This window comes from Periophthalmus magnuspinnatus, chromosome 3 (genome assembly GCF_009829125.3).
Source record: "Periophthalmus magnuspinnatus isolate fPerMag1 chromosome 3, fPerMag1.2.pri, whole genome shotgun sequence".
Lineage (NCBI taxonomy): Eukaryota > Metazoa > Chordata > Actinopteri > Gobiiformes > Gobiidae > Periophthalmus > Periophthalmus magnuspinnatus.
This window is the reverse complement of record NC_047128.1, coordinates 33,156,179-33,176,655: the sequence shown is the minus strand read 5'-3', so window position 1 is coordinate 33,176,655 and position 20,477 is coordinate 33,156,179. Positions and strand designations below refer to the sequence as shown.

Below are 20,477 nucleotides of genomic sequence, written 5' to 3'. Positions count from 1 at the left end.
ACTCTGACTTTTCCTCAAAGCTGGATTGAAGAGATAGACAAAAATAAGAAGTAGAAGTAGTGCATTGGGAATTGAAATTGAAAATCTATGGCGAAATAATAACAGCAATTATTGAAAGAAAGTGTCAGCATCACCTCCAGTCTCTCTCTCTAAAACTTTCATCAGGCTAGAAATCTAAAGGTAATAATGGACTCGGACTTGAACTTTAACAGCCACATCAAATCAATAACATCTGCAGCTTTTTACCATCTAAAAACATTGCAAAAATCAAAGGTAAACTGTGAAAACCAGACTTAGAGAGACTTAATAATAATGGCGTACACTTGTAATGCGCTTTACAGGCTTGTCAAAGCCTCTCAAGCACTACACTAGAGTCATTATTCGTTCATTTCCACACTTGGTGATGGTAAGCTACTATTGTAGCCACAGCTGCCCTGGGGCAGACTGACGGAAGCAAGGCTGCCAATCTGCGCCATCAGCCCCTCCGACGACCACCTATCATTCGAGCACACACCACTTTCATACTAGGCAATGTGGGTGAAGTGTCTTGCCTAAGGCCACAATGACAGAACTTGGTCCTCCGACCTTCGGGTTGTGGGACCAACACTCTAACCACTGAGCCACTGTCGCCCACTTATCCTGTGTTTGTCTCCAGTAGTTTAGACGACTGTAAGGTCCTGTTCACTGGCCTCTCCAAATGAGCCTTAAGACAGAACAGTACATCCAGAACACTGCTGCTCGGGTCAGGACTAGAACCAGGAAGTACTTCACACATGTGTCCTGTGCTCAGGTCTCTATCTCCTGTGGCTCAGAGACTTTAAGGCAGCTCTGTTAGAAACAAGTCTCTCCATGGACCAGCACCAAAGAACATCTCCAACATGAGCCACATGAACCATCTCACACTCTGAGGACTAAACCAGGACTAAACCAGGACTAAACCAGGACTAAACCAGGACTAAATCAGGCCAAAACCACAAGAACCATCTCACACTTTGAGGACTTCAGGGACCGGCCTCCTGCTGATACCAGAGTCAGGACTAAACATGTTGAATCAGTGTTTCATTTTTCTGCAGCTAAAACCTGTAACAGTCGTCCTGAAGATGTGAGACAGACCTCTACTTTGACGATGTTTAAATCCAGGCTCAAAACAGTTCTTTTTATCTGTGCATATGACTGAAAGGGTTTTATTCTGCACTTTTCTCCTTTAATGTTAATTTTATGATGATTATTTGTGATTATTTATGTTTTGATTTGTTTGTATTGTGATTTTAAAGTCTTTCTTATTCTGTAAAGCACTTTGAATTATTGTGTGTACAAACTGTGCTGTACAAATAAATTTGCCTTACCTATTGTCACACACTATTTCTAAACGCACAAGATCATATAAATTTGCACCTACCCAGTTTTTATTGTTCTAGCAGCAAATATCGCAGTGTTTTCAACTAGAGCAGACAAAGGCCTAAGGTCAACGGTGTTTTGCTGTATTTACTGAAAAAAGAAAAGCTACTGTTTGAGTCAAAATACAACAATATAATTATTTCTGCAAAAGAAAAACAAGACTCCTAAATAACTGCGTGATGCTCCTGGTCCTGCACCGGCATCATTACATCTCCTCACTGAGCAGCAGCGACTTGCACTGAACACTGCACAAGTCGAAAAGCATTGTTAGCAGTATTCAGGCTCTAAATTGAGTTCCTTCAAAAAGAAAAATGGCAAAAGCTGTTAGTGAAATAAAAATAAACCCATGCCTCCCGTGTGGAGTTGAGTACGGAGAAGGCGGGGGGGTAAATCTGGTGGGACATCTTGGCTTGTGAATAGTCAAACCCATTTTACAGCAGCCGCATAGAGAGAATGTAACAGCGCCGTAAATATTGTGTCATAGTTTCACAAAGATATCGTCTTGTCTTTGAATATTACACCCACTGCTCTGCTGCCAACTATTGTCTGAATAATTGTCTTCTTTGGTTTGTCATTTGCTTTTCTGTGGTTGTTTCTCGTCTGCTGGAATTGTGGTATTTGTTCATTTTTTTTTTTTTTGCAAGCTTTGAGGCCTTTCTTTTTCATCTACCAAATAATACTAACTCGTTTCCGTAGATTTGCATGATTCTCCAGTTAAATTAGTGAGCTAGAAGCAAGAAGAGAAGAGGATGGAGTTATTTAAAAAGGGAGCTACCAAACGGAGACATATTCTGACCATTAGCAGACAGATGTTACTATTAAAATATTTAAGGCAGTCAATGAGATGTCTAATTTTAACAAGACACAGGACATCCATATTAACATTATACCCATGGGTGTAATGGCAGATGATGAAGTGCGTTAAAGAAATACGATCTTTGAGTTAATTGAATCTCCTTTTCCGTTTTGGCTGCTCACTTTTGGGTTTGCCACTGTAAATCACAAGCCTTCATCTACTCCTCTGCATCCTCATCCCTCCCCTATCAACTTTCACCATCAAAAATCCTCTCTCTGGTTTCCTCCAGGCCTGGTATCAGTGTACTGAATACTTATCGTCTGTGCATGGCCAAACCATTTCACTCTGACCTTAGATATTTTGTCCTGTGGAGTTATATAAAAAAGTTTAAATCAGAGCAAACAATGAGTGCTATGGTTCAGTAATCCAATTATGGGCGGAGTTCTGCTGGGTGATGTGGCCGAAAACACAATTGTATGGAGTCTGTAATCTTGTTTGGATTATAGAGTTCAGTGCAATTTGACACAGAAATAGACAAATTTGTTCCTTTAAAGTCTGAACTCTAAATGCTTAAGTAAAGTAATTAAAGCCAGATGGAGAGATTCTGTAAAACCAGTGTCAAAACAAAATTAAAAGCATGATTTTTTTTTGTTTTACTGCTTTACTCTTAAACATAGTGTTGAATACTGTGTGTTACAACTTTGAGGTGAACTTGTTTCTCTGTAAGAATATGAAACATGCTTATTTTAAGATGTCTACACTGGAAACTGTTACTTCTGTTACATGATACACGTCTTCATCTTGTAATACATCTTTTCACTGCAAGCATCTTTTTAGTCACGTATTCTACCTTCTTTTGAACAGTTAACGGTACATCCATTTATGACCTTGTACAGACAGTATGTACATTTAGTTTAAGTCCTTATAGGAGCAGCCTTCTATAGATAGTACCTTTCTTGGGGCATAAGTACTGGATGACTCCTTTGTAAACTCTCTCACACATAGACACACACAACCTCACCCGACACACACACACCCGCACTCTCCCTCTCCCACACACACTCCCACTCACACACCCCCACTCTCATTTCAACTGAATAGTCTTGACCATATGATATAATTTAGGGTTGAAAATTATGTTTGTTTCTTTGGTTTTTTAGTCCTCATCATGGTATTAACATCTACATTGAGTATTGAACCTTTTTGCTAAAACGATTTTGAAGTTTTAATATCACGAGGACACTATTATACAGCACACAGAAAGGAGAAAGAATGCAGATAATGGAGTTAGACTGGACTAGATGATTCTCTGTGGCTACCCCTGAAGGGAACAGTCCAAAAGAGAAGAAAAGTCAGTTCAAAGTGAGAAACACATATTACATATAACTGCTAATATTTGCATCATACTTCATGATACACATCAGAAGAACCGCGGGTAGTAGCTCACTTCCTCCCTCCAAAAATGTTAATTATGAAAGGAGAGCAAACCAAAACAATATGCCCTACCTGGGGGATAAAGAATTAAAATTAGCTCACAAAGCTTCAGGCGTCTTGCTGATAATGAGCGAGCATCACTTTAACATTTCAAGGCAAGCTGCTTTGGTGAAATTATAGAAATACCACTTGTAAATGTAATGACTATAATGTTTTCGTCTCCTTTGTATCGGTTCTAAGAGATAATTATAAGCAGAGTTGAGTCAAAGGCGACGCCACTTAAGGCACCCCCTTTTCATTTTGCTAATTTTTGCAGCAAGTTCGATCTGAATCAGCTGTGGATCATTTAATACATGATGACGCTGAGTAGCAAAATACCTAAAAGAGTTCTGTTTGTCTGAGTTATGTTCCATCAAGAAGTACCGGAGTCTGAGAGCTGCATTACCGCTGTCTATCCTCCCTCGTATGTCTTGTGATATTTCACTTATGTCTCTGTGTTGTCCCTTGATGTTGGCCGGTGGATGTAATTTCAAAATAATTTCCTTTCTTTGTAATGCCATCTATTTTATAAAGTACCCCGATGTCCTGAAGTCACACAGGCTCGTAACAATAACACTCTCCCCACTGAGATCCGGTATGGAGGCATTATCCTCGTCCAGCGGGTTTTGTGACCACATATTGTTTGTTGTGCAGAAGGTATAACCGTAGAGTTTCAAAATATATTATCTTCTTCACCAAATGTCTCCTTGCTGCAAAGAAAGCCTCGTCATCTTCAGCTGCGTCTCGAGTCCATTCTAAGTGGTCACTGTCACTGTCCTTTTCATAGTATAAAGTCACATTTCTTTCATTTTTGCTCAAATTCACTCTTTTCTTCCCTCACAGCCACCTGCCCACACCCTCTACCTCCTTCCTTTATCTTCTTTTCTGTGCATTATTGACCTCGGATGCTTTTGTACAATGTCACCAGTCGCTTTCATATGAATTTCCTACAACGTTCTGCATTTATATAAACCACAGTTATAAGCCACACAAGCCTGGATCATTTAAAAATAAAAATAGATCTTATTTTTAACAGGCAACAGTCTGCTTGACTTTTGACATGACTTTAGCCATTAGTTTTTGTCTTCTCAGTTTCCCAAGCAAATCATCTCATGCAGTAAGTTAAAAATTTAGTTTCAGAGCACGAGAGTCAAAGTATCAGTGCACAGATTTTAATCAATACTTAAACGAATGTGTCTATATGAGAACTAGCATAAGCCCACATGATAATACTGTTACTTTGTGTTGATAATTACAGTCTATTGTCTAAAATATCAAAGCCGTATCAAAAATTATATGAACTATTGAACCTTTTTAGCATCAAAATCAAAACTTAAACTTTAGTATTCTCACAACTTTAGTCCAAACCCTTCATTTCATCTAGACTTGGAGTTTTATCATGATTTGAACGTCCACACTTAGACCTATGTGACTTTTGACATTTATAGACTGCAATCCACACGCTGACCTTGTCCAAAAAACACCCAAAAAACAGAAAATACCACCGCCTCAGTCTGACCGAGCCTGCCCTGCCATCTTCTGCTCTCTCAAAACTCCAGGGTGGAGCACAGGACACATTGGTTTATCTCTGCGTGGCATTGCTCATGGCCCGTTGCCAAGGTCCTGCTGAAATTGGAAATCCTCCGTGCTGTCAGTCAAACTCTGGTGGTCCAATGTGTTCAGAGACTTGTTCTGGACCTTCCACAGGTGATGACTGACAAAATCAAAGTCTTTTAGACCAAGGACTGATAGCGCTCAGTGTAATAATGTATCTATTTGATCTTGTTTATGCTCTCGTGACTCTGAATGACCCGTGCCGACCTTGGGAGGTCTTGAGAGCCGCATTATTGACTCGGGTCAGCCATCAGGTCACAGCTGCAATGTGAGTCACCAACACTGAACTGACCACTTGCTGACATGCGACATAATGTCCATCTAACACCCAATAATTCAGCTCCTAATGGCTCTATCTCCTCTGCAACACAACACTTATACTCAGATCACCTCTTATTACAGAAGGACCCATTGTGTTCCCCTATTTGTCTCTTTGGTGTAATTTTTCCTCTTTGATAATAGCTGAGAAGAATCCTACTGTTACGATTATAATACTGTTATAATACTGATGTGTATGTGAATATATCCTTTCTACTCTAAAACCATTTTCTGAATAGTAATATAGTTCTTATAAGGTGTTTTAAAATGTATTAATAGTTGAAGTTGTTTGTTTTTAACCTGTGTATAAGTCGGCTATCTTATTGTACGAGTACTTTCAAAAGACTGAAACACCCACTCAACAATGCTAAATATACATACTTGATATATATGCTGGAATGTAGCAGCTGTACTCGAATTTGCATACACCAGCGTTAGGTCATTTTTGCTTATTTACTGTCCACTGTTTAATTATGTAGGTTTACAAAGTGAAAGATTAGATCAATATTTCAACCTCCTGTAGCATCGAGAGACAAAATGTATTTAGGTATGTTGGATTAATGCATTAGTCTTTTATTGCACTTTTCCAGACGCTCAAAGTCTCTTTACAGTTTTGTGCATTATTTCATACCCTGTGCCAATCTTCTGTAGACTGATGGAAGTGAGGTGGCCAATCTGCTCCACTGGCCCATCCAACCACCACCACCACCACCCACACTCTCTACATCCACACCAGGCAAGGACACAACATCAGTTTTTGGCACTGGCGCCCCCCTGTGGCACCTGGTATTCCCAGTGTTCTCAGGGCTGTGCCTGAGATCAGGCTTTGACACGGCACTTTGGCCACATTAGCTGCATAATCTGTCAATTATACTGATAAATATTTTAAATCTAAGTACCACAAAAGTGCAGTGGCATTAAATAAATCAATTTTCATAAACAAACAAAGCACTTTCAACAAGACGTTCTGCACTTTGAGTTTATTTCCTCTGTCTCCAGAGTACAGATGTTTTCTAATTGCTTATGTACTTTCTAATAGTACTTCTTTGGTGAAAAAAAAAAAGAAAAATAATATTTAATTGACCTGCTTAGAGATCTTTCATAATGATGTTCTTCCCTGTGGGTTGCCAGGTCCAAAGAGCGTTTAATAAGTGTGTTCTTTGTCTCACCAGGTATTGTGAGGACACTCAGAAATAGACTATTGATGGATCTTCCGCTCCAATATACACAGGATTATTGCATATTGCCTTGTGTGTGCTCTACCTTCTAATATGATAGCACCAGGTGTTCAGAGTCTACCCTTAGATTACTGCTCTCCATCTGCCTTGAGCCATGATTGTTGGATATATTCTGGATCGGCTGCTGTTTATCTGTGGTTTAAATCAGCAAAGTGAATTTTCTCTGAGGTAGTACTAAGCTTAAAGCCAGCACCTGTACCATCCAAATGTTGATTGATGATGATTAGACTGACTCTTACAGATCTTTCTTTCCTTCTGGGGGCGCCACAGCTACTCTTTGGCTCCTATGTTGTGTTAAATTTTGCATGGATTAAGCACAGGCTTTATTCACTACCAGGTGCAATTTATTGAGGCTTAGCACAGGCACAATTGTTCATTTATTTATTTATTTTGCACAGCGCCTGAGATGCATCATGTCTTTTTCAAAGGATCCAATTGTTGGTTGAATGTACTGGCTGAGGTGAATGTAATGATTTCTACATTTATGTTTGAGGTGGGTCTTTTTGCACTGAAAAATCTCTTTCTAAATAAAAAATGCAGCTCTTAGTATCTTGCATCAGTTTCACATTGGTGCTCCCAGTCCAATTCCAATTCCCTGAGTAAATATGACAGGAATGACATAGTGCGTGTCATCAGATATGTAAAACTGAGGTAATACCATGTGACATTTAGTCACTGCACCATGTTCCAAGTGGTTAATGCCTTCGGTTCCCTTGGCTCATACTATATTCTATCATTTTTTTGCCTTATATTATTTCTGGCCTTGCTTTGAGTTCACTTTAAGCACGTCCCTATAGAGTGCTCTGTGGTAATGAACATAAACGTTTGCCTAAAAAAATGGTCCTGCCCAAGGACACAACAGCAGTATATGCTGAATGGAGCGGAAGTCAAAGTGTTAGTAGTGATGTGGTAAGCTATTAGTGCATAGTTTATCCTGCCTTAGGCCAGCTGTTGCTGCAATAGTTTCCAGCTCAGTTCTGTGAAGAAAAAGTAAATATGTGTAATGCACCAGCTTGACTGCAGCCCACTGGGTTTTCTGATATCAACTTTGGAAAACAAAAGTATCAATCAAAGTCTTAAAAGTCAGTTGATAAGATCTCCTGGCGCCTCTCTCTCTCTGAGAAAGAGAAGCCAAAACACAGCAAGTGAAAGTATCTGTGCACTAGGCCAGGACTGTGGTGCTAGAACAGCTGCCATTGCAGATACTAATTTACAGTTTCTGTATCCTATAAAATGTAGGGCAGCTGATGGTTTTACATGGATCCTAATAAAAGCTGGTGAGTGGGCGGCAGGAGACATGATTGACAGATTGTGTGTGAGTCAAGAGCAGAGCGACACTGCTCCAATGTGTCACATTTACAAGCAGATTTCAGAACAAGGTGAGTGCCCTATATTTATAACTGATTAAACAAGGAAAGCAACAAATCCCCTTGTAACTAGTAACACGTGAACTGAAGTCATGGAGATGGAGTCACATGTTAGCAGAATGTGTCAAATCGCTCAGTGTGAGGCAGGATAAATATAGAAGTGTAACATTGGTGCAGTGCTCATCTTCCTCATCTTCCTCGATCAGTACAGAACATGGTACTGCACAAGTACATCTCAAATATTTGGTCTTTCAAGAGTGTCTGATGTCGAACTAAAATGTGTTTGTACTGTAAATGAGCAGTAAACAAGGAGTAACTTTTCTGGTGGAGGGTCTGCCACCTGCTTGTCTCCATGGAAATGTTAGTGCTTGGAATGTTCCACTAGACTAGAAAAGCCACATAATGCACCTTTAACCATCCTAAATCCTATGCTATACCGAGACAAAGCAAATCAGCCAGGACTTCATTACCAAACTGTTACAAACTTACACTGAGCTCTTAGACAGGACCAACGCTTCAACCAGTGTCCTAGATTCTTCTGGTCTCTGTAGGTTTATATCAGAGGAGTTGTTTATAACTCAGAGTTTGCAATGGACAGGGGATGGCAATTATAGTAGCACTAAAACGAATGTGTGTCTGTCTATTGGCAGCTCTGCCCTCATGTCCGTGAAAAAGCAGTGGTGATGCTGCATAAGTTTGGCTCGAGAGGAATATGACAAATATGATGCGACAGAAAAGGGGGCAGTTTAACTTGAGCGAAAACAGATTAAATGCTTAAACATGTTGCAGATAATGCAGTTTATGCCCATTGTCAGTGTCTGATGTGATCTATGGAGACTCCAGCTCCTGCAGACTCATCCATCACTGTCACAAATCACACAAATTGCAATGGAGAAAGTGTCACAGCTGATAGAGTCTCACTTGTTAACGCTGATTGAATTTACAAAGATTAGTTTGTGATGGACAATGATTTACAGTATTATGTTGAGTCAAGAAGAGATATGACTGGAAGAGTTTGTGGTTCTTCTCACGAGCATTGATGATATCACTCATACAATGGACTTTAAAGATGATATTAGAGTTATTTAAAGTCAACCTGGACCCAGAAGACGTGAAAAAATGGAAATTGAAAAGCAAATTTCTGGAGAAAAGCCTGATAATTTTATTTTTTAGACCAAATCACCCAGCTGTAATTAGAAGTGGGCAGTATATTTATTCATAATAGATCTGTGAAGATGCAAAAGTTTAATATTGAGCGTGGTGTTTACTGTAAAAAGAAACACAGTGAGGGGATAAAGTGATGTTTTTGCACTCTTGTGGGTAAGTATACAGTCCTCTTACACTTTAACCCGAGGCATGTTTAGCTCATTTTTGTTGGATTGCCAAAATATTCTGATCGGTGTCATTAAAGTATGAAAACATTTTTGTCAGTACTGCCCCCTATAGTTTTGACAGTGGCAGTACAACATTGCAGTACAATATTGTAATTCAAAAGAGGGAGTATTATACTTCTGTGGGGTTTTAATTTTTAATACGTGACATATTTAGATCACCATGTCACTTTTTATTGTTTTTTTGTATTGCTATATTCATTGAGAGCAAAGTATTAAACAGAAATTTAAATGTTCAATTAGTTTGTTTCATTTTTGATGGAGACTTTCCCAGCTGCCTGCCCTCCCCTTAGACTCTGCTAATGAAACAACTGCACATTGCATCAAGTTTGTGAAGTTGTAGTGTATCGCTTTGTATCCTGCTTTTATATATTTATGAAAAATGGCCGTGCTGTCGGTTTGTGGGCTGAGCCTTGTTCAAGAGACGTGTGCTCGTACTGCTGACAATAAGGAGGGTTCAAATAGTGCATTAATGACATAAAAAAAAAATAAAAAATATATAAATCTTCAGTTAGTTTTCGATGAGGGAACAACAAACAACATTATAACATGGAAGAAAGCTCCAAAAAATCAATTTCGCATAATATATTCTCTTAAAAAACTATTTTCTTAGCTCATTTCAGATTTGCAAGAATAAAATTTGCAAATATAAAACTACCCCGTGTGAGTGTGTCTTTGGGAAGTAACAAGACTTTCGACTGAGTGGTTTTTCTCATCAGCAGAAACCATCAGACACAACAGGGAGTCTTCACTGTGAACTTTTGTAATGACTGATTTTTAGAGGTTTTTAATTTCATTATGGAGATTGCCAGCTCATTACATTTGTCTCTGTAACTGCACCTAACGTTATTATCATATGGCTAAATCTCATCCCCCTAATCTCCTTTTCATCACTGTGCTACCCCCGTCTCCGTAGACCACAGTCTGATGTGCGCAAACATGAGTAGATCTGGCATCCTCATTTGCATAGGTGAAAGCATTCGAGCAAAGAAAAGAAAAAGGCCAAAGATTAAAATTACATTCGCATCCTGGAGCAATTATATTCTTCTGGGGTCTTTCTGGGTTCATACACTCACCTATACACTGCAGACAACTGGGGACACGTCAAAAATGTACTTTTTTTTTTTGAGGACATAAGGTAACCATAGCAACGCACATCCACGCGTGAAATTTCGCCCTGCTGGAAAACAATTAGAAGTGACATTTATCCACATGTGAAGCATTTGGGCTTAGCAGGGAACAAGGTTTGCACACCCACTCGCATTGTTCTGGTAAATCTGCTTCCTGCTTGAACTGGAGATATGAGCGACCAGACAGAGCAGATCAGGCGAGGGTTATGTTCAGTTGTTGTGTAGGGGAACCTTACATGGCGCCCTGCTGAGGTGGAGATGGCAAGGAAGACTTTTTTGGAAGAATATATCTACAGACTTTTATTTGAATGTACAGTAAGCTTCCTTTTTATTATCTACACAAATAGACTGACAATTGGAGCAGAAGTCGTACAACTAGTGAGAGGAATCGCTTGTTGCACTTGAGGTAAAGTTAAGCGAGAAGGTTGGATAACTGTGATACTTTGGTGCCACTAATGCAGTTTATCTGGTAGCAAACATTTATACTCACACTTGCACCTGTTTTTAATGTTTTAAATGGATTTATGTACATTTTTTTGTTTGTTTTTTGTTTGTTTCTGTCTGTATTTGAACTGGACGCCCATGAAAAAGAAAGTCTAAGCGCTCTTATTGGGCTCTCCTTGTTTAAATAAAGATAAATAAATATATATTATCCAAGTATGCAGTCAGAAAACAAGTCTGAGAAGTAAAATTTCTTTCAAAAGTGACTCAAATGTGACTGAATACTACCCACGTCTGAAAATTTGACTTGAGGAGGTAAAGGCATGGATGAACAGCAGCTTCCTTCAGCTAAACAGTCGTAAAACCGAGGCACTTCTTCTTTGGTGTCCTCCATCAACTTCGTTCCTTTCCTATATCACGGTTCACCTTTGATGGTCAGGTCATCACCCTCTCACCCCCTCCTCCTCGGTCGCTGACCTGGGGGTTCGGTTGGATCCACAGTTGACTTTCAGTAACCGCATAAAACACCTGTGCAAGACGTCATTTCACCATCTACAAAAAAAGTCCAAAGTCCACCACCGTCTAAACCTCCTAGATGCACAGAAACTTGTTCAGGCCTTTACCTCCTCAAGGTTGTATCTGCAAGACCTGATCACTTTGCAATCTTCAAACCACACCCTCAGATCTTCAGGTGGCTCCTTCAAGTCCCCCCCACAAGGCTCCGTACGATGGAGGACGGAGTCTTCTGTTCAGCTGCACCACGACTCTGGACCTGCCTCCGTGTCCAGCTGAGAGTCGCACAGAGCCTGGACTTTTTTTTTTTTTCTTTAAAGCTAATCTAAAGACCTTTTTATTTAGAAAAGCTTATTGTTGATGTTTTAGCTTTTAGCAAGTAGTATTTTAAAGTTCTTTTTTGTTGAAGCACTCTGGGATTCTGTTGAGTGAAGAGTGCATTATAAATAAAATGGCGTATTATTATTATTACATTTATTCTCTGCATTTCTCCCATCTTTTAATGCAACTTCTGCAACATGTCTTGACAACTTTGCATAGAAAGAAAACTGTAAATATCTTGTAGCATTTGAAGAAGTCAGTGTATTATTTGCCCCAAAGCAGAAAAGGCTCATTTTAACATCATATCTTAAAACAAATATATTGGAAGTGTAATTGACCTCCCTTGTTTCCCTTTATAACAAAGCATTTCATGGAGCTAAATTATTCCCTGATTGTGGGAAAGATGCACTGGTGTGGACAGAGTTGTGTTTTAGTTTTAGTTTTTCCTCGAGCGATGCAGAAAACAGGGAGTCGCTGTCTGTGCGAATGGTCACGTATGTTAGCGGTGCAGTGCCAAAGGATCCATCTTTACATCTTGATTTACGCTTGGCCAGGACGATCTTGGCTGGAAGAATTTACCTACTGCGCATGCATTAAGTTTGGTACTATATCATTCGGCAGTGGTAGTAAAGTGGAATCATTGCAATAAAAAAGTACTGGAATAATTGTTGCAATAATAGATAATAAAAAGAAAGAAATCATAGCTTGAGTATTATTTCTGAATGACCTTTTCTTTAGTACAAGTCTGCAGCACTTTTTCCTCTTCTGGCTCGGTGCCTATTTGTGTCGTGTTACCTGTGGCTCCCCTGCAGCAGACACAACAGGTACAAGCTTTTTCCTGGATCTCAGACATCTCACCGAGCCTCACTCCAGACAAGCCTCAGCCTCTGTGCCATATGGTGTTCGAAACTCCACTTATTCCCTCCATCACGCCGCTCCTCGTGCCAAGAATACGTGCCTTAATGTTTCATGTTGTGGTGACGGGGGCAGAAATATGGCAGGACGTGATAAGTTGCCTCTCAGATCCTTTTCCCGTAAGAGGTGAGAATGAATTATACAAGTACACACAGAAAGGGCAAGAGGGGAACAAAAATGGGCAAGATTATAGTTTAAAGTATTCCTCGACTATTCTTCTGATCATGGATACTGGATCGGGGGTATTTCGCGTGGTTGTAATGACAGTAATTGAAGCAGTTATGTAGTAGTAATCATAGAAGTAGAAGTAGTAGGTGTTGTATATACACACATTCGTTTAAAAGTTTTGTTTGACTTTTGACAGCTTTGGAGTCAGCAATCAAAGATCACTATTCTTCTTCTGTGGACAAAGTCTGAGGTAATATCAGTGCCAATCAGTATAGGCAAATAACAGAACACTGGGAGATGGAAAATTCGCAGTGAACCCAGGAAGGTATTTTCCCGAAATAGACAAAAATAAATTAAAGTACGTAGACTGGATACGCAAAGTAGAAGACTGTGCTTGTAGATTGAGTCTTATTGAAAAGCTCCAAATACCTTATTTATCTGGGGATGTTTGCATGTTTGAAGATCATTTTGCTTTGATGCATTTGCAAAAAACATCTTTATTGGTCGTGACATTTGTGGCGAGCTGGTCTGAAGATGTCCCTGTTATCGTCTCTGTCTCATTTCCATGGTGAAAATGGCAGTCATTTCGCAAATGCTAGCAGAAGCAGACATATTATCGCCGTCTAAATCAGGCCAGCACCTCACAGAGATATTGCATGTGACTCATTTGCTGACAGAAAAAGCTCCACAGCTCCATCATCGTATGGGTACAGCTGGATTTGTTATCTGTGCACATTTGTTACAGAATTTAATGCCTCAAAGCGAAGCCAAAACCATTTAAGCCTTTTCTACTCATTGTTTTGCACAAGCTGAGCAGAACAAACCATGGATGATTAATGTAGATGTGCTATGCCAAGCCAATGTACGTACACACACATGCAGCAGGAAGAGGAATCTGCTAAAGGACTTAAAAGGCATTGTCAGTAAAGTGCACGTCACCAGTGTTTGGTTGAATTTGCTTCATTCAAAAGCTGAGGCACATGCTTTGAGGGATTTCTCTTGCATATATTAAAAAGAGTTGGTGTGGGATGTCCTTTGATGAAAGTGGGTTGGCATGTATTTTTAATGCCATGGTGTGGTGCAGATTGTGGATGGTAATGAGGACTGGCATGTTGAAAACAGGCTGCTGCACTTGTCTCCTCCCAGGTGCCGTCACCACTCAAAGAGGAGCTCAGCTGGTGCCCTGTGTTTGTCTCAACAAGCTGAATACATCACCTTACTGACTCTTTGTCTAGCACGCATATACCACAAGTGACAGTAGAAAAATCAAATGCACTCAGGGGTTTTGTTTTTGGGTTTTTATATTTTACAAACCTGAAGTCTGTACAGGTATATTTAGAAAATAATATTTTGTTTCCAGGTATATTCCAACACTTTTCCATTATATTACATCCTATAAACCTGAGACACTATGAAAATATTACAGCAGATAGTGTCAGAAAGCTTGCTACACAGTAGCAAAGATAAAAAAGTACAAAATCTTATTGGACCCTTTAAAGTGGCAACAATAATCTGACTAACTATAAGAGACCACCATTTCAAATATGGCGAGAAAATGTCTGCCTGTTATGGCTGAGTAGGCAAAGTAAACTGCTTAATTATGATGCTCTTCGGGAGACATCCTGGTGCTTTCACTGTGGGCCTCTTTCACTCTCACACAAACACTTGTGCAGCCGTGTGCAGCCAGGACGGGCACAGCTCCTGTGTCCCTTTGGCAGTCCATCATGAAGAATTGCTAAACAGCACATTTGTGATGAACCATTTCTGTCCAGTGCATTTCTGTAGAGCCAGCTGGTAGCCAAACTCATTGTCGCTGCCGGCGACGAGCTCCAGGCATCTCTTTGATTTCCTGTTCTGAATGGGTCCTCCCTGAAAAGAGCAGAGATGCAGGTTAGGAATGAACTAGATCCTGCAGAGCAATTTGCGGATAACGGATAGCTTTAACATTGTTTCAAGAAAAAACACAAACATAAACAAAATCTGAGCAAAACAAATGTTAAAATAGCCAGTGGCGTCTATTGTGTTTCTAAGTAAAAGTGGTTTTGGAGAGCTTTAGAAAGCTGGTAAGTCTTCCACAGTGTACATTCACAATGCATTATTAAGAAGACAAGAATTCTTTGATATGAGCGAGATCAAAAGATCAAAAATGTGTGTCTCAAAGGACTTGCACGAACCATTACAAGGTGAGGAACACATATAAATGAAAAACTCTGGTATATCATCTGTTCTTACAATCTGAAAAGTGCAGGCATATAATAAGAAATAAAAGAAATCTTTTCTCAATAGAGGGGCCGGTCAGCAGAGACTGAAAAATGATCTTTATTTTCTGTATAGATCACACATCATTAACTCTTGATGAGACCACGCAACATGGCAGAAGCCAGACAAATGAGCTCTATTGATGGTTGAAGGATAAAATCCGATGTGTGCTGATGGTTTTATTACAGCTCCCTCTGGCTCGTGCACCTTTCCATGAAGCGCACATAAGACTGAGAGGATTAAGCCTCTCTGTTGATTTTCTGCAAAAACATTACAGCTGTATAGTTGTTTGCAATTATTTAGGCATCGATGTCTAGGGCTTTTGCTTTGGTCTCTTATAAATGCCATTACAATACAGTTTTAAAGGTGGAGATAAATGAGGAATAAGGTTGTTTTATGTTGAGCGCAGTGTTAATAAGGTGATTTCCTTTGCCACACAGAGCGTAGAAGTGCCATTTCATGTCATGTTTCCCCAAATTAAACATATAATTACTTACCAAAAGGACACCATTATTGACAACAGCAGTGAAGTTCTTTATCGAATGACGTTAATTGAATTCAGCCAGTGTCATGGGGTATATCACAAAATGGATAAAACCTGCTGGCACTAATGAAGTAAACCATTTAGTTTAGTGACTCTTGAGTGGAGTAAAGTACCTGATTAGCAGAAGCTCATTTGCATTTCTAGTTTTTACATAAACAAAAGGGGCAAAAACTGTTTGAAAATGTTTGCAAATAGAGTTACCTGAGTGAAGAGCCAGTGCAGCTTCATACGTTTGGCCGCGGCGTAACTGCATTCGATGAGACGTGCTCTTCCGTTCACGTCCACCAGGCACTTGTTGTCGTCATCGTCCACGGTGGGACTGAGCAGCCCGACGTGGAGCTGGTGCGCACTCGTGTAATACACATTCTGAAAAACAGCACAAATGAACGGGGTTAGCCGCAGGGACTGACATTTAGATAATGACCCTGTGCAGCTGCAGGTAATAAAGCATGTCTCTAATATGAGCTCAGGGCTTGTCTCGAGGAACAGACACGCATTACAAATACATTAGGCTGATTTATGTTCATTATATGCATGAGTATAGACACACAAGGTAGGGATCAGAAATAAGTGGAGCAAAGGGTGAACAAAACAATGACCTATTTGCGCCAATTAGGCATTATCATCATTATTTTTGTATTCAGACTTTTTGGTTTGACCTTATCAGCGCTCTCCAGCAACAACCACGATGCATTTGTCTTATTGCTCCAGTATAATTCATTTTCTTTCCACTCTCGGTCGTGGCCACAGATGCCCTGGGGTAGAATGACAGGGATCTAACCCAGTGGAGGCAATAAAAAAATGTGTAGTCCTTGAATAATTTTTTCACTTCAGGTCAAATTGATGACTACTGTAACGACGACATGTGACTCACAGAGCACTTAGCCAAACTGACAAAGAATTATGGATTTTGTCATTTCAATTGGACTACATTGTTATTTATTGGCTGCAGTCTTTCTTCTTTTGTTAAGCGCAGCCATAATTCTTGTCACCTCGCTCACACCAGACCTTTAACTGTGACAAGTGTGATTTTTCAGCACAATGCTCATTTCTGGAGCTGTGCACGTAGACCGGCGCTTTTGCTTTCAAATGTAAAGCTTATATCAGAATGCTGTGTTTGGGTATACATGGCTTATTGTATGTTGCACTAGTCCGTCTGTAATGAAAATCTCCTCCTGTAGGATCAGATGTGTTTTTCATTTCTTTTTCTGTTAGGAAACTAAAACAACAATAATAAAAACAGAAGAGAAATACAGAGGACCTCCATAATCTTGTTAGATGCTGGTTCTGCACAAATCCTTTGTTTGATTTTCCTGGATCTACTCGATCAAAGCATAACCATAGGATAATTACACATTTTCATATTGTTTGGATTGAGGTAAATCTCTTATTGAGGAAAGTGTTGATCCAGATTTCCCATATATGCTCACTATGAATTTACATATATACACAAATATGAACAGTATGAAACACGTCCAGAAGAATTAGGAGGAATTTAGGGGGATTAAACCAGATTAAGCATTTACTCTATAAGACAAGTTTACAACTGTCAAAGCAAGGTTAAACAATGTGTGAAAACAATAGGCTGCGACATAATAGGATGAAGGATCGATAGGAGCAGGAAGAGGCCGTGCAGCGGAGTAAATGATAATCAAACCCCTCTGATGCTGCCGCCTTTAAACAGCCTGTTATTGTGGCTGAGACATATCCTGCAGCAGCACAGGCAGATCGGCCTTTAAAAGCACTGTTTAATGTGGCTGCTCAAAGTGACACACTTAATGAAAGTGGAGCAGCAGTTGGCAGTGTGGCGACAGCTGAATCGTTCACTTTGTTACGCCTTAAATATTCGGTTTAAATTAAACACAAAACTATGGCATAAACATAACAACAACATTTTTTATAAAGTGGGTTGTTAACTGACTAAAGTTGAGGACACAAACTGAACTTCTGAAGTTGTTTCAAATGCTAATTATGACTTTTACTGGAGAAAATGTGAGTAGTGCAGCAAGATTAGGAGCAATCAATTCAAAATTGTGATTTAAATGTTTGCAAATCTCCAAGGCTGCAATTACAGGCAGCACTTATACGCAGAGAACAAAATACCTCATGTCCATGTGGGTTATTAAGTAGAAAACCTATGAACCATTTAGATGCAGTATCTACAAACATGAAGATATAGATGGAGTTTAGCATTTCATATTTGAACATGTTTTTAATGTGTTCTGGGAACAGAGACTTGATCTTAACACAAACTCCAAATCCAATTTGTTGTCAGAAAAATCATAGTGAGATATTTTAATCTGCACGAGACAAACACTAAATAAATAAAGACAATTTTATTGTGATCAAAACAATGCAGACTTTTCTTTTCCAGAGCAACAGAGATGAGTTATTTTATCCTGGAGTAAAAGGCCACAGGACAAACCCAGTGATATATGAAAAGTGCCTTTCAGAATAACTCCAGAGAGAGCCGTCTCTCACCTGCGGTGTCATCCCATGACACAGATACAGGATGGGCACGTTGTCATTGTCAGGACCTTGGTCCAGGCACAAATCGATCTTCAGAGAGTTTTTCAGCTGGAACACAAAAATAAGAGCATTATATGATTAGAATTGTTTTGGCTCAGTTCCTTTGTGTCTTTGTGTCTTGTTGCTTTTATATTTTTCCTAAATCTTTGACAAAATGTTTTAAAAAAGTTTCTTTGTTAAGAAAACGTGAGAATTAAAGTCATAATCAAAGTCAAGGCAATTAGTAAAATACAAAAGGAGAAAGTTTTTTTGTCTCAGAGCAATCACATTTTGTCTGATTAAATAATGAAGGAGGCTGAATCAGTCCATCAATTCACAAGAGCAATCAGTCTCAAGTGAAGTGACAAGTACCAAGTAACACAAACTCAACACAGAATACATTTATTTTCCAGAAGAGTCAGAGGTGTTTTAGTAAATTGCTGTGTTAAAGGTTTGATTAGTGCAGCTTAGAATATATTGAATATTCTCATGTTTAGCACACATGTAAAAATGTAAAATGCAGTGTCGTCAGGGATGATTAGTGTCTGATTGTTAGACGTGCTGTGCCCTGCAGGAGCTCGGTTTGGGGGTGAGACTCGGGTGAAATGGTGAATTTAGAGAAGCACAGCTGGAGTTGATTCATCTCTCTGATGTCTCCAAACATGTCTGTCTAACGCTGTGTGTCCCCACTATAGCAGCATATAAACTAAGTATGAACGTTATAAATAACCACAACACCGCTATTCTCATAATGAAAACACTTCCGCAAACAATAAATGCCTTGTGTTTGTTTAGCAGAAGTGACAGCGCGGTGACCTCTAAAACTAACCAGCTCACCGCCCTCAAACTCATGCAGTAAATATAGAATAATGAGGTCAAACACCTCGGAAAGTGAATGTAATGAGCCCGGCCTATTTCTCCTCTGCATCCCTCTGCTCTTTGTGAGTTTGTGATCAGCCTTTGCAAAGCTGTGCCGGATGATACTGCAGTGTGTCTTTGTGTATTAGTGTGCGTCTGCGTGATGAGAGGTAGGAGGACCTGGAAATGAAGAACAGGAGTGGGCAAATACAGGCACTGGCACGAAAGCTGTTGGCTGTCACCTCCGCTGACTAATGCGCTACTGCACAAAAGCCCCACAGCAGACCACAATACATATGTTTAGACTGAGGCGGGTGGGGCGAAGTATGAGGCAAATGTCAATAAATATACAGGTATAACTTTAAACTCTAGACAGGTGAGGTGGATAAGCAGCGTGGAAGAAGTACTCCAGTTTGATACTTAAGTAAAAGTACAGATACCAGGGCAAAAAATAATCAAAAGTAAAAGTATCACATAACAAAAATCTAATTAAGTAAAAGTAAATGTATTTCACGCAGATTTTGAGATCTAATAAAACTTCAGATGTATTGATTTGGAAGTTTTGTGCTGAAAAAACGATGAATTAATCTGTTTTTATTTGCATTTTGTTTGCGCCAACTACGAACGTGTTAAAAATAAACCATCAGCCTTTGCAGCACGTCTAAAACAACCAAAAATACTTTTACTTTTCAGTCCTGTTCAAAAATTAGTGGAGTAGAAAGTACAGATACTGCTCTCAAATGTAGTTAAGTAAAAGTAAAAAGCATCCACTTTAAAATTTGGTAAGGTGGTACTTTGGTGATGTCATATAGTTTTTTTCCCCAAGTTTCTCCAAAGCACAGACACTTTTCTCAGCTGCTCCTCGTATATTAGTCAGTCCCATCATGCCCTGAGTGAGTGAGATTTATTCAGCCAACCACAGTCAAGGGTGAACTTACAGAAGTGAAACCGAAATAAGAATTTTGATTAAATTGTGACCTAAGAAAACCTGAAATGAACTGCCACAAATTGCCCACCCCTGGAGAGATACATCGAGTTTTTTATATGATTTTTTATATATTATTAAGATGGTATTGAACAAGGGCTTTAACTGTATCAGAACTTTTCTAAAACAACTTGTGGAATCAGAATTAGTTTGGTCCAACTCAACTCAACTCAATCACTTACCAGAGTTTTGTTGTTGGTGTTGACAGTGTGCTACATGTGCCTGATACAGATTTATACC

The 20,477-nt window shown here is 39.4% G+C and overlaps 1 protein-coding gene across 1 annotated transcript in view; it reads right to left on the bottom strand.

The window, feature by feature from the left end:
• Positions 1 to 14,381: 14,381 nt before the first annotated feature.
• The window catches only part of galnt18b (UDP-N-acetyl-alpha-D-galactosamine:polypeptide N-acetylgalactosaminyltransferase 18b), a 74,632-nt gene continuing 68,536 nt past the window's right edge, over positions 14,382 to 20,477 (bottom strand). Inside the window, exons 9-11 of the mRNA XM_055232282.1 lie at positions 18,368 to 18,463; positions 16,088 to 16,252; positions 14,382 to 14,952 (exon numbers count right to left, since the gene is read on the bottom strand). Coding sequence (XP_055088257.1) covers positions 14,806 to 14,952; positions 16,088 to 16,252; positions 18,368 to 18,463 — 408 coding nt within the window. The 3' untranslated portion in view covers positions 14,382 to 14,805. The remainder of the gene's footprint in view (positions 14,953 to 16,087; positions 16,253 to 18,367; positions 18,464 to 20,477) is intronic.